This window comes from Fistularia commersonii, chromosome 1, assembly GCF_037954325.1.
Source record: "Fistularia commersonii isolate RoL2024-O1a breed Wild chromosome 1, RoL_Fcom_v1.0, whole genome shotgun sequence".
Taxonomy (NCBI): domain Eukaryota; kingdom Metazoa; phylum Chordata; class Actinopteri; order Syngnathiformes; family Fistulariidae; genus Fistularia; species Fistularia commersonii.
The window spans coordinates 23,926,526-23,942,401 of NC_141284.1; the positions used below are offsets into that span (position 1 = coordinate 23,926,526).

General features: G+C 37.5%; 1 protein-coding gene across 4 annotated transcripts in view; it reads right to left on the reverse strand.

Annotated features, from left to right (window-relative positions):
* The window catches only part of LOC147237901 (single-stranded DNA-binding protein 2), a 45,811-nt gene that overhangs the window by 24,354 nt on the left and 5,581 nt on the right, over positions 1-15,876 (reverse strand). For all 4 annotated transcript variants that reach the window (XM_086155846.1, XM_086155838.1, XM_086155854.1 and 1 more), the window contains exons 2-4: positions 11,183-11,255; positions 9,685-9,746; positions 5,143-5,227 (exon numbers count right to left, since the gene is read on the reverse strand). In XM_086155846.1, coding sequence (XP_086011972.1) covers positions 5,143-5,227; positions 9,685-9,746; positions 11,183-11,255 — 220 coding nt within the window. The remainder of the gene's footprint in view (positions 1-5,142; positions 5,228-9,684; positions 9,747-11,182; positions 11,256-15,876) is intronic.

Here is a 15,876-nt window from a genome sequence, read left to right on the forward strand (position 1 = left end):
ACATTTGCTCTTTTTAAGTATCTTTGACTTGCGTTATTTCCTTTTTTGGATTCAATTATACCCTACTCTGGTGTGAGCTAACAATTTTTTTCGGCTAAAAAAAATATGTTCCCTATAGTATGGCAATAGGAAACATTGAACCTAAACAACATTATACACTGGTTTCCTTTACTGTATTATTATTCTGATCAAAACCATTTTGTTCTTCATTTTGCCTTTCATTCTGCTGTGACTGTCTTTACAATTTAGAAAAGAAATAAAATGATATTACTAACTACATCCAGCATTTCTAGCTAAGTTTAATCTAGCCGGTAATTGAATTAGTTTTAAAAATCCTTTCAGCCTAGTCACCAGATTGATCAAAAGACATTGGTGAAACTTTATTGATAATAAATCACTTCTAAAATTACAAGAATCCCCCCAAGCACAAATGTAACCGTAAAACACAAGCAACAAAAAATCAGATTTAAAGCACTGACAAAGAACACAAACAAAGACTAGGATATAGTTAAGAAGTTTACAAAATGTATAATTACTGTCCAACATAAAGGAGTCAGATCTCTGTGAGATCGACAGAGAAATTATTCAACTGTGCTTGAGGTATTCAGTGTTTTTGAGTTGAGGATCTGAAATATGATATTCGAATGGAATGTATAGTAATGACAGAAATGGGCATCTGAGCCTCATTGTATTAGTTTCTGACCATACTGCCTGCCGGCCCCTCGAGACTATTTAAACTGATGTATTTATCTAAAGTTTAACTAAAGTTTAATTTAAGCTTTTTTTTTTATAGACAGTCCAAACTAGCATCCTCTCATCTCCACATACAGCTGTCTGTGGGGCTTCAAATACCAATCTCCTATAATTACCAGACTTAAAATAAAAAAGGACACTGGCCTATCTTTATCTCCTCTCTCTCCCTGTTAGGACATTTGCCCACTCAACTCACTTTTCAAATACCTCAACTGTCTCATTTATGTCATCATATTGTCTGCAATGCCCTCTTCTCTTCTGTGCTACTAGGCATTGTGGGTAAACTGGTAGATTAGCCAATCAATCTTCTCCCGAGAACGGAGGTAGTAGTGGTGGTGAGAGTGAGGAGGGGGCAAGGAAAGCAATAGAGAAAGAGAGCTAAAGAGAGGGCTTGATAAAGTGAACCTGAAGAGAAGGGGGACAGGATCGTCGGTTGGAGAAAGGAGTAGGATACAGTAAAGGAGTGAAGAGGACAGCCTGAGGTTGTACGAAATAAAAGCAAAGAGAGTAATAGAGGTGTTGGAGAAATCATACAGGCAGAGAGGAAAGCGGCAACAGGAGGTGAAAAGACAGAACGAGAGTGATGACAGAATTAAAATATGTATTAGCTGCAGAGCTTTAAAACAATGCCTAATGTCACTTGGTAGTCTGTTGTGCTAAACCAACAGTTTAATACATAGTAACCTTTTGCAGGAGTGACAAACACATCTTCTAATCAATTATGAAAAGTTAGAAGGTAGCAATTGTTGTTGTTCTATCTGTTGGGAATCAGTTCAGAGAAAGTTTACATTCTAAAGCACGACAAAGAAACAATGTTATAGAAAAAAAGCAAGTGAAACTACAGCATCATTGCGGATGGAGGAGTATGACATCGATCATGATAGCAGTTTTGATGTGGAAATATTTCTATTATTAAATAAATTTAGTATCTTGTTATTATATTAGTCGAGTCGCATCTGTAGATTTTGTGATGTTTTCCACATTCGCATTAGAAAAAGTACACAGCATAACTCCGTTAACATTATTACAGTTTGAAAACCTAGAATTATAAATATATATTTTTATTCATTTCAATTTTCTAGTTATTGTCTTATAACTGCTTTTCCTTTCATGTTCTTTAATGTCCAAGTATTTTCATGTGAATTTTCAGGTAATTTTCTGCTGATTTTCCCCCACTTTACTACTGATGTTTATTTAATTTGTCTGTCAGTTTCATAAAATTGTAGGTCAATTTTGGGCAGATTTTTAAGCAGTGTAAAATTGCCAATTTTCTTTTAATACTTTCTTTGCTTTATTTTTTTTGTAATCAAAAGATATTTTGCTCCAAAACAGTGGAAACATAAAACCATACTTATCAGAAGATTTTTTTTTCCTCTGACAAAAGCAAAACAACTCATACTGAGATAACGGCGAAGTTACAAAAGAATCCAATTTAATCAGTTGTATAAGGAAAGTCAGAGCGGTTGTAAACAACAATATGTCATTGAAGTGTCAGGAGGGACAATACCTTTTCATTCTGAGATTTGAGTTCATTTGGGCATCAAAGAAAACTACCCTAAAGTAGTTGACGACAGCCCACTGAGAATAGTAAAATATATTTGAAAAGGTGTAAATGAGAGAGTGAAAGGTAATTTGTCCCAAGATGTGGCCTTGTGCTCAACTAGCGACCGGACGAACCCCGCCTCTCACCCAAAGCTTCAGATCCCTTCCTCAACCCATCCTGAGGTGCAGTATAAGTAGTATAGATAGTGAATTAATGACTGAATGAATATTTGAAGTGAAGAGACAACTTTTTTTCCCCCCTTTTTCTTATTCATTATCTCTTGATCAATCAGAAATAGTTAAATAATGTCTGATGACTAAAGTACTCACTTAAAGCCGGACTTAATGATTTAATAGAGTAACCAGAAGGGCACTTTATCAGGCCTTTTTTTTACATTTTTAAAACAAATACAGTATGTCCCATAAGTTCAACAGCCTCTTTACAATGGCTCAAACAGAATCAACCTTATCCTGCAATGGTCAAATAATGAAAATCAACATGATGTCATTAAACCTTCAAAGAAGGAAATTTTCCTAGTGATGTCAGACGATTTCAAATTTCAATAAAGTGAGAAAGAAATCAATTGCACACTACAAAACTCCACAACATCCAACAACCAAATTAAGTTGACAGACTAACAGGCTTTCTCTCTCTTTTATAAGCAGTCTAACGTTAAAAAAAAAAAAATAAAAAAAAAAAAAAAAGCAAACCACAACCGTAAACCTTCGCAGCATCTCCACAACCAGCAGAGAACTGTGATAATGCCTCGTAAATGTTGGCTAGCAATCCTGCAAACCCCAAAAGACTAAGAAACTCCTGTGAGATAAGGTGAAATATTTCCTCTAACCGACTCATTCTTTTGAAACCAGTAGAAAGGACCTGTACTCAGAGACCAGCCTCAGGGGGGGCCGGAGCCAAAATTAAACCAGTCCCGTCTTCTTCACTTTATCACTGACAGCAAGAAACCGAGTAGCAGAACCATCTACATGTATACAGTCACACACACACACATACACCACACACACATACACAGTTAGCTGGCACCAATCATGTGAGCCCCTCCACCCCCACTTGTATGGGTTGCTTGCCAAAGATGCCCCCAAAGTGCATGCGCGCGCGCACACACACACACACACACACACACACACACACACACACACACACACACACACACACACACACACACACACACACACACACACACACACACACACACACACACACACACACACACACACACACACACACACACACACACACACACACACACAAATCCCTGGCTTAGCCTCAGCCCAGTGCTGGGATTACCGGATTAGAACTCTATTCCATTATCTCCCCACACTAAACAGCACACACACAATGCCACACTGTCTTGACCAGAAAGGATAGGCTGAAGATGGATGCACAGTATCAATCATAACACGTGACATTTACACACACACACACACACACACACACACACACACACACACACACACACACACACACACACACACACACACACACACACACACACACACAGACTTACAGTCACTTTCTTTTCCTATTTGAAACAAAACTCTCTTTTTATTCTTTTTCAGCTTCACAATGTGAGCAAAACGTCTGGTGCCAAATACCTCAGTGACACCTTAGGAGGCCCTGTTGGAGTGAGCTAGGCCAAGACCCTGACTCCCTCCCAGCTCTTTATTGGTTGTTCAATAGCTGACCTCTGACCTCCATGGGGTACAGGACTTTCTCCCTTAAGTCCTCAGTCTCACCAAATGATTCATCAAGGATGTACACATTTACACACACAATGTAAACACAATCCCTGGACTATGACAGGCTGTTATGAGTGCTGACGTTCCATGTTTTAATAGCATTTATACATTTATTCAGGATTTGAACAGCAGTAAAGTAATTCGTTATCAATGAGGTAAATGCAGAGATTTTTTTCAGAGCTGTGTAATGTTTGCTGACAACTCATTGAAAACACAGAATAAATAAATAAAGAAAGAAAGTTCCGACTTGAAATGTTAAAGATTCAAAGACAAAGTTATCTTCAATCTATTAATAGATTTTCCTTTTGGATGTAATGAACTTTCTGCATCTAGAACATTTTTTCTGAGAATTCGTAAAACTAAAACAAACTGGTTGCAGGAATTTACACTGGTACTCAATGCCTTTATGTGCCCCATCTCCTAGTTTCAGCCTCCTACTCTGTTACCTATCTGTAGGGTCAGCCTTTGGATTTCTCAAAGATAGCCCTGAAAAATATGATATAACTGATATAGCTTGGAATTCTCTATTTAAATTTTTGATGCGTGTCACATTAAAAATTGATTACTGACTTATTTTATGACAATGTTGCTCAGTGTATCCGTTGCGCAACTGCATTTTGCAGCAATAAAATGAGTAGGAAAACCAAACTAAAAACTTCTATCTCACTAGATGCCAAGATTTTCATCCAAAATCCATCCTTTACTTCAGCAATACAATAGTATCTGAATACTTGTCAGGAGTCCTTGAATGAATGAATATCATTCTCCACAATAAATTTCAGAAGGTTATGTAAAAGATGTATGATTAACATGATTAATAGCACCAAACTAAATCCTTCTAGGCAGCTGGTTGTTCGTAAGAAAAATTCTTCGCTAATTGATTCCCCCTGTTATATTCTAGGCCAGGTTGACTATGTGATTGTAACTTCAAGATCCCTCTGCATTTGTCAAGTGAAACGTATATTCACACTTTAACATATGTGTGCTTGTCTCTCGAACGCATACAATGAGTTTAACACCTCAATATGCAGAGCAAATTCTGTTGAAAAGAAGGAACAGCCGCAGAGGAGGTCAGTGACTACTTACATAGTCATGGAAGGCCTTGGCCTCACTGGAGTGCTCGCATGTCTCCCTTCGGTCTGGAGCCGCACAATACAAGTCCCAGAATACACTGGAACGGAGAAGTGGGCAGAAGAGGTCAAAAGGTTACCAAACAGAGTAATACAAGCAAATGTGGAACAGCTATTCATAACCCATTCACACACTCTCACTATCACCATAGTGCTCTTAAACTGCCTCTTATACACTTGAGCATCATTGTGAGGGGGACACAGTGCCGGTGTCACCCCCTCAATCAACCTTACACTCATTCAAAAAGCATGCACGCACACACATACACACATACTGACATGGACAATTCACTGACTGTATTGCCAGGAATTAACTGTTGTACAGACTAAAGCCAAATTAATATGGTAGTTATCATGGACTAACTATCTAAATGTAGTTCTCCATTGATAGAATTTCCAAGTGTTTGGTTCAAGAAAGGCCAGACAGAAATCACACACACAAATTGTGCCTGTACAAACATCAGTTCCAGCCTATTTGGATGGCTCAGAAACATACACACCTCCAGACAGCCCTGTCCACTAGTGTAGTTACTGTCTAAGAGGTCCTAATTGGATCAGTCTTTGTGTATTGATTCAGCCGAAGTGCTATAAACCCAGTAAAACAGAGACGCTTGTTAACAAGAGACCTAATAAGGCTGTCACTTCATATGTCCTGTTAACTTGTAGGACACACAAACGTACTGAAAGAACAAAATCTCAATTACAAGTTCAGCACTAGTCTCACCTTGCTGAGCTTATGAATTTGAATTTCTGGATATTTTTAACTAAAAAGTCAACTTATTATCCAATTTAACCCTGCAGCATGATGAGGTTGGGGTGCAGATAGCTATCCGAATGTGTCGATCAGACACACATCCACTGGAAAAACTAGAGTTCAACTCAACAATATTATGTATTAAAAGAGGAAAATCACTCGAAGCTGAACCCAAGTTTTCTACCCCCAAAAAGCCGAGCACATATGTTTAGTGAAGGGTGTACCCAGAGGATAAATCCTATAAAACACCAGGTGCACTTTTTTTAAAATCACATTACATACAGAATGTAGATTTGCAAAGGTCTAACCTCATTTCATACCTAAGTGAAAAAGCCATTAAACTAATCTTGCAGAGTCAGTCAAGGTTTATATTGTTCAAGTAAGACATTCATTATTGTTAAATCTCTAAAGACAAGTTTAGTTCCTATCTTGTTTATCATGATTTGCCTCGCATCCACCCCTGAAAAATTACAGTACATTACTGTGCTGAAGATAATTTGACACTGTTGAATCTGCAATTTTCCATCTGCTAGATTCGAATTTGTTCCTTTGCTTGACTTTTTAAACTATTGTCTACTAAGACAACAACTGAAAGACTAAACTTTTGTAAGTTGCATAAACACCTTTCTTGGAGGGAAAAAATGTGATTAAAGAAAAAAAAGATTACTTTTGAGAAACATGACTACATCATGCCCCCACCCTCACCCAACCCCCCCACCCCCCCACTCGGGGAGTTTGAGATCTTTGGGTCGGCTGCATTGGACTATAGGATAGGTGGTATAGATAATATGAATGATTGAATGAATGAATTTTTTTTCACTCTGTCCAGGTCGTATTTCTTCTTTTCTACAACATGCATATTATTATTCCTCCAATTTTCAATAATTTACTGATACATTTTGGGAATTTCATGTCATTATCTTGGTCTTTTCCTAGGTAAAAGGAATTTCAACAGATTTCTTACCAATTTGCAACCCCCTCTTTCTTAAAACTACAGTAATTTCCAACTACCTATCGTGTCCTTTCTGGCATTATATTAAAGCAAACTTTTACTATTTTCATGGTAATGTGTTGTAAACATAAATCACTGTTTTAAATATTTCTTTCTGCTCAGGACATTTTGCTTGGTCTCTTATTTTCCGCATATACTCCATACCTGGGTTTTACAAGACAAGCTGGAACTCTGAAACAGCCACACTCTAGACTGACCAGGTTAATCAATCAACCTTCTGGTCTGGTCAGTCTCTGGCTCCCTCCCTAAAGAGTCTGAGAGTTTGAAGGATTGATCCAAGTCTCGAAAGTCTTATCTAATATCTCAAGTGGCACGAGCTTTACCCAATTCAAACTTTTTAACATTCTGCCTAATCTCTGGGCCGTGCTATCTTATAAGGGAACCATAAGCTATTCCCCAAGGAACCAGCTTTATTTATTATATGACATCAATCAATGCTATTCTGCGTTTAAGTGATATCCTTGAACTTTGAGGAGAAATGTGATTCATAGACAGTGTTTGTTTACTGAAAATCTAATAGCACCGCAAAATCGAGGTGTTTCCTGTGGGTATCTTAGCAGAGAGTACGCGATTGATGGGGACATCCAGAAACAAGTGAAATTTCAGATTTGTGATTAAACTGGTGACCCCTGGGGTCAAATCTTAGCCAGGGGCTGAAATGACAGAAGGGGGGAGGAGGCAAACAGGACGGAGAGGTGGCACAAAGGAAGCTGGAATGCAATGGGTTAATCTGCTAAGAATCCTTCTCCTCCATGAACAAAGGAGAAAAGTGGGAGGTGGGGGGAACACAAAGGGTGACGAGGGGGTGAGGAGAAGATGGAGGAGGGGGATATAGGGGGGCTGTTCCCTAACCATCTGGATCTATTGTTTCTGGAATGGGGGGGGGGGATGGAGAAGGGGGGCAAGATGGAGAAGGAGGGGGGTCACGCCCTCAGCAAGACTGGTCACCCCCCGAGGCTTAGACTCTGCTAGACCTCTCTGTCACACCGTGACTGGGGGGACCTATAACATGAGTTTGCATGTGTGAGAGAAGGTCAGACATCTTGGACAGTTACTTCCTGTTTTTGTTTAAAATCAAAATAAAAACATTTGGTTTAGCAACTCCTGATGTTGCAGGTATTATTTTACAATGGTAATTTTAGCTAGTGTACTGGTCTAATCCCTTTGAAATTTATAACATAATGATGAGGGTACTTTGACTTCTAAATTAGCTGATAACTTCTAACAGCTCATTTAATTAAGCTGTACCACATTGAAAAAAATTCAATAGTTTTTACATTACTGTGTACTTTGGTGGCATCTTGGTATAGGTGAATCATATTTTTCATTCCATTATGTTCCTGATGTTCATGTCATTAGATCTACAATCTACCTTTTTCTTGCATGACATCCACATCTTCCTTACTAAATCTACATTACACTACGCAATTATTTCAACTTGGAACAAAAAGGGATACAGTAAGTAGCAGTCCAAGATAGCAAACCTCTTAGTGTGTGGTCCAACACCAGGCCTCTAAACAAATGTGACAAAGTGGCTAACCATGTAATCATACCATCACATGAGTTACGTTGCGAGAGAAGCGGCAGTAAAACAGTGCAAACATTTTTGGTGCCTAATAGTTAACGTTGAAGCGATCGGTTCAGTTAGATAACATCTGCAAAACCACGGAAATGTGCAACAGAGGGGCCATTGAAGTCGGAACCTCAGGCAAGATCCATCTAGTCTAAGGGACTGATAAAAATCACCTGACGTCAGAGCATAAACACAGTGAAAGGTGGGTTTTCATCTAACCGTTAACCTTTCTTTAAAATCCATTTTGCATCTCTGCTATTCGCAGACTGGTAATTGATTAAGAAGCTTGGAGGCCTTTCATAAAATTGTAAGTTTGCTTCCTGTGTATGGTTTTTGTGAGAAAATTTGTTGAAACACATGTAGATAAGAAACAGAAACTTCCAACTTATGAAATGTTTTGAATTGAACACTTGATAGACAACTGGCTGCACCAGGACAACTCTACTTACATTAAAACTTTCTCACATTGTTTTTTTAAATTAACTGACCATTTTAAAATCCAATGTTTTAGAGACGATTTATTCATGCCTTTGGACAAACACTTACATTAAATGTTTTTTCCTGAAACCCAGTAACTTCACTGCCTTGAAAGAGTCTGCAGGTTTCCATTAAAAAACTGATCAGATATACATTTATCCCTAATTGTTATGTTAATTTTAGTAGATTTAGTGAGACAAGCCCTTTTCTCCTTCACCTAAAACACACAGACACATTTCATTTCCTAGTTCAGTCAGTCAGCTGATATCAAGCTTATATCAAAGCGTATGAATTCAACATTAATATTAGATTTAAAATTCCACATGGATATTCAAAATTCCATGTTTTCATTCTATTGTTTTTAACTCAAGATCCATCTAAATTTCAATCACTTGTTCTCAACAGTGGTTTTAGTACTTATAAGACATTATTTCTCAGCACCGGGTCACAGATTCACATGTACAGGTGCAAACAGAAAGTCTTATTTTCATCACATGAGCTAAATGTTCACCAAATGTTTTTCACCCAATGACTCCTTTGGCTATTTTTTTTCACAAGGTGATGTAAAGTAATCTTAATGAAACCTTTGATGCTGCCTTATCATAATTTGGAACCGTTTCTTGCATCAAGATATTAATTTACTCGGTTGTTCAAAAACAAAGCCGGTGAGAATGACACTCACCACCACCATGAGTGGAGAAATCCTGGGGGCTCCCCTAATGTAATATTCTTCTCCCATCGAATCTGGAGGAAACAAACAAAAAAAAAGAGTCACTTGCACCCAAGAGAAAACATTAGGTTTGCAGTTCCAGGGGTTTCTAATATATAATTGCTTAAAGTTTAAGTGGCTACAAATGCAATGATAGAAACCTCCAACTTTCTGATTCTTGTATCACTTGCACTACAAATCTAAATGTAATATACTTGTTTGACAATTTACCAATGTACCTTATTAAATGAATGTAGAGTGGAGTACAACAAAATAAGTAAAAAGTAAGTCCTTATTTCTCAAGAATAAAATGTTTTACTTATAGATGAGGGGGTTGACAGTATTAAGGATAGCTCCTCTGAGAAGTATCAAAAACTGAATCCACAAAAAAACTCCATTAAATTGAATCAACATATCTCCACATCTTCTTTCAAATCTTCAATGAAGGACATGGAGATAAGGGAAAGAAATGAATATCCCAGAAACCTGGCTTATTAATACACACAGTGTATGTGTGTCTATATATATAGACACACACACACACACACACACACACACACACACACACACACACACACACACACACACACACACACACACACACACACACACACACACACTTCCAGTTTGCGTCTTGCTGATGTTCAGTTAATGTTTTGCTGATTTATGGAGGTATTTAAATTTTTTTTTCTTTGTTGTTACCGTTTTATGTACTATTTTACAATTATGATTTCCCCACTAAGAATGTACCAAAATTCAAAAGTCGAAAACCAACAATTAAGCTCTGTACCTGACAATGATGACAATGTCTGGAGTCGAAAACTGTACAATATTTGATATACATTGTCCAGCACATCTCAAATGTAGATTCATGTTTGAGGAAGGATACATGGCAGGGCTGATGTATTTTCCCACATTACTTTGATGTAGGTGTATCTATCAAAAATAGAAACTGGACAAGAGACTAACTGGAATCCTAAACCCATTTCATTGTTATGCTTCCTGTTTGTGACAGAGCAGCCCGGTTGAGTCTGCGCTCTGTTTCTCGAATCCACAATGTGCTAAACTAAATGATAACACAAGTGGAGACTGCTTCAGGTGTTCCTACATCAAGATTCACTGTGGCGTACAGTAAGCAGGATGTGCTGTAACTTTATAGGATTTGCTCATGAAAAATGCATGCCACACCTTGGGCTCATGTAATCATCATGAGTACATCTGTGCTGACAACGTGCATCTGAGAGGGCTGGAAGGTGTACATCTCTATTGTAGAGGTAAAGTGCCTCCAGTTTTGATTAAAAAAAAAAGAATGTGGTTGTTTTACGTTCATAAATTTTCCAGCCTTGCATTTCAGGTTAGGTTGTGGGTAAAACGTGCTAATGGTTTTTAATCGAATCACCTCCTACTCAGCTGTAAAGTTTTAAAAGCACAAAGGGTGAGTGACTTGAAGTTGAACCAGTTTGCACTTTACCTCAGACAGGAAGGTCTGTGCAGACTTCTGTGCTCCCACATGTAGCAGGTACTCGTACACATACAGTGCTAATCTGAAATAAAAGGGAAAAAAAAGCATTAGTGACTGAGTCAGGCTGGTAAAATCTCAAGAACAATAGTCAGACTTTCTCCATATACAAATCTGTTCTGTTTTGTTTTGTTTTTTTAAACTGAAGATAGATTAAATGAAACGATAGGCAGCTATCTTTTTAAAAATATCCCAAACATTTTAGTCAGGACATGCTGCCAAATATCAATCACTCAATCAATACAATAGTAAATGATACCAGGGATTGTGACATTACAGATTTTGGTATTTATTATGTAAACTTATAGAAAGGTTTAATACACTTGTCTTATTGGTTTTGAAAACCAAGGAGGCCCGTGGTTGATGTCCAATGCATTATTTCCTGAAGCTGAAACAATTTCTAATGTATAAGAAACATTCACACATGACTTTGTGCAAAAAATAACCAACAATCAACTCCATAAATCACCTCAAGTCAGCATACAAAAAAATTGCTAGCAGACAAAAGCATCTTGTTTCTCGGTAGGTTTTTAGCATTTGCAAACACGTAAATAAGTGGGGGTTAGACTAATTAGTGAGTTTAATAACTGATTGAGATATCAATAACTTTCACAATCCATGGGTTGCTTGATTTATTAAATGTCAGAAAAAAGGTGAAAGTAGTGAAAGCAAAGATTATATCTGCAAATGACGATAGCCAAAATATGTTGATCTAAGAGAAAAGGGGAACAAAAGTAGACAATATTCACATTTAATGAGGTGTTACTGGAGAATTTTGAATATCTAACTGGTTATGAAAAAAACACATTCAATTATTTAATAATTGACCATTATTAAAGTGCTAAGTCATAATTTGGTGGCAAAAATATGTGAGGACAAAGATTTGGCATTATTTTGTTATTATATGTTAACAGCATAAAGATGGAAATGTAATTATTAAGAAAACGCAATTTAAAACAATTCTTTATAACTGACCAAATTTTGCGGATTTTTCTCTTAGGGGGTTGTTGATAAAGTCACTCAAACGTCAAAGGCTGAAACAAACGTCCCACTCTCGTCCAACTATCGAAGCAAAACTGCTTGCTCAGTAAATGATGGCCAAAGTGATGGAAGCCAAATTTGAAAACATTCACCATTACTTTGTTTATCTGTTTCATTTCTATAAAGTTCTTGAGCAAGAGGTATAAGGGAGACAGGAACCTCGAACTGATGACCAAACATCATCTCTATGCCCCCTGCATTGATAGGTCAAGCTCCTAAGAATCTCTCAGACTATCCTCAAATCATGACAGAATCCGAAACACTCAACCAGCATGACAAGAGATCGCCTTCAATATTGCAATGACATATTTCTACTTGGATTATAACAGCCAACAACACTTGAAAACGGCAATCCACCAGGGCCTATTAACAGTCACAAGAATCACGCTGTGGAGTGGGAAACCCCTATTGACCTAACATTGTACTCCTAACTCCTTCACTTAGTCATGTTTAATAGGCTGTTAATGGACCATCAATCGACCGACAGTGGGGATATGACAGTGGCCCATGTGCCCAGAGCAGACAGTCCTCTGACACACCGATACAGCCCTAATGAGGAGGCCAGTGGCTCAGTGTCATAGATGCCATCATCAGTCGATGAACTGATCAATGGAACATGGTTTTGGGATAATCGGACAGTTGTGCAGTTTGTTTTGACAGCATGGAAAAAACCTGTTTTCACCTGTATTACTTTTGAATTGTTAGCAATACCCATGGCTGTCTAGGCATGTTATACTTATTTATGATGAAGAAAATGGATATCACATTGCTTAGAAGTAAAATTTTATCATACTATAAATAAGTACTTCTATTGCCATGCAAAAACAGTTAATATATTTTCATTAAGTTATTTGATAAAGTTGAATTTGCACATTTTTATATGGTGTTCTCTCTTAATATGTTCAGCCGTGCTGGTAAACAAATGAGGGTCTCCAGCAACTTACTCTTCATAACTTCATTTAGTGCATCTGAAAAGTGCAGTGCAAATAAAAAAAAGATCTCAAATAAAATTCAAAGAGAGGGGGTAAAAGATCCTGGGTGGCATTTGGAAATTCTGTCAAGAATTACAAAGAAATAGTTCTACAGAACATTTTTTGTATCTTCTACTCATTGACCAGATTGTTATTGGGAGTACAGAACGAATTTCATTTTCATTCTGTGTGTCTCTTTTGTATGACACAAATGTTATTAGTAAACATTGTTTTAGTTAACATAAATAGAAGGAGCAAGGAGTAAGTAGCCACATGGGATTGAAAACAGGAGCTTGGATTTCTCAGAGGATAAAAGACAAGTATTTCATCAACGTACTATTGATGAGAGAAGGGGCAAAAGCAACAAGTGCTTTAAGTGGAGACGACAACTTGTTCTTACTATTAACAGATGATTGTTTAAGAACTTAAGAATATAGTCTGTAGAATACACAAAATTGAGACCGTTTCAACAAGGAGCATTGTCTTGTCACCTTTAACAATCATCAAAAACAGTGACAGAAAAATATGAAAGCTTCAGCATATTTTATTAAACATTACAAATACAGATTTTAGAACTACTCAAACATTAAGTGTGAGTAAGTGATCTCTTAATATAATGGTTAATTTTTATCTAATCTTCCAGAAAATGACAAAAATATGATAATTACTATAATCACAATGCTTAATTGTCAAAAAGTCTGTAAATGTTTTTTGTTTTTTTTTAAGATCAAAGGTATCTGTGTGTCTGGTTGGTCCAATGAGTCCTGAAACAGCATTCTTCAGAAGCCTTCCTTGCATTCTCCGATAATGTTTTGAGAAAGAGACTCATCTAGATCTTAATGAATTTTAAATCATGCAAGGTTGATTAAGTCTAAGAATTAAAATGTAGAATATGGAAATGAGCATCGGATGTCGACAATCTACATCTAGGAATCATTTTGAATGCATTCCCAAGTCCCTTTAACAAGACTGTTTTGCCTGGTTCCATGTGGGACATATTAGAAAATGGAACAGAATTTATCAACAAAGTGGCTTGGAAGATTTATATTTGTAATGGTTTGATAGAAGATGATGACAAAATAGTTGGTTGTTATCAAGCAGTGAACTAGTCATACAGCAGAATCAAGGGAAGATCAGGACCAACTTAAAGCCCATACTCTCTTGGTGGTCTTCTGTTATTTCGTGAACACGGGCATGCTAGTCTAAACCCAGGACTCCTCCTGACCAGACCATTTTAAACCCACAACTCCCTGCATCTATCTGACACCTGTTAGTCGTACACTACTATTAATGGAAAGTCAAAGGCATTGTGTCCGAAGCAATCACTCCCCAAGTTGATGAGTTCAATGTATGAAATTGCTTGGCCATAGACACAGGCGATAGCCCTGATATTCAATAAGTAGACATTTGGAGGAATCGCTTCTGTTGAGAATAGTCCAACTGACAAGGGCTAGTTTTACTCCTGCCCCGTCATGGACTCATGTCAACCTTTTGTGCAAACCTAAAAGTTGACAGTTGGGACAATGTACCAAATGTAGATGTATTGACAAAGAATCATTCTCTACCTGCAGATTTAGGAGAACGTGGCTGAAATATGGAAGGATAGTGGGGTAATTCAAAAACAGCCACAAATCTTCAATTTGGGGATTTTTGAGAAAGGTGCCGAACAGCATTTTAGAAAGAGTAATTTAAAAATAAGAATAACAGACTGCTGATATGGTGGTCACTTTTCTTAATAATTTGACCTTGAGATTTGCATCAAAATTATGTTAAGCTGCAAACACATTAATTTCCGCATTCACTGCCAAGGTATAAAAATAGTTGTTAGATAAAGCTCGCAAATGAGTTGTTATTACAATGTCATATTAAACTTAGAATAAAAGATGCAGGTGTTATTTATTTCCAGCGTTGTATCTTACCAACTAGTTAACAGCCAAGCAAATGCATATTCACCTTGGCTATTGGAATACGCGTTGATGCAGTGACGTTAGCGATGCTGAATGGAAACAATCGAGTGAGCGCACACCCTGCAACACAAATTGTGTGACACCTTTTCCAAACAGGGTCTTCCTGCATACAGAATCACTCGGTTATATTTCATGCCACAATAATGAACTACATTCGGTGACTCTGTCAGTCAGACCTCAGGGCTATCAGACATGTCTGACTTCTGTAATCTCTATGCTAATCATGGCAACTGCTGCTAAAATGCTGATTATTTGTTTAGGACTCCACCACCACCGCTTGTGAATCTTTAGGCTACTGCTCTCATTCTGTGCATTGTATTAAACTACCTGTCAGGGTCACCATTAACTTACTGTTTGTCACTGGAACACTATGTTCAGTGCTAAAATAGCACGTCAGTCAGTGTGGGTCAGTCACTGGTAACCAATGACATCAGTATTATTGGCGTAATTGGTTACTGTGGCAGGCTGAAGATGTGGCTAAATGACATTGAATCACTGCAACGGAAGCATCCAGCTCGCCATTGCAGTCATGGTCAAATCTGTGGGTAAAGTTCATAATGAAGGATTGAGACCATGAGTGTGCACATATATATACACACACATAGGTGCACAGACATATATGGTATGTAGGGGGGGGGTTTATTGAGGGAAACCACACATACTTAAA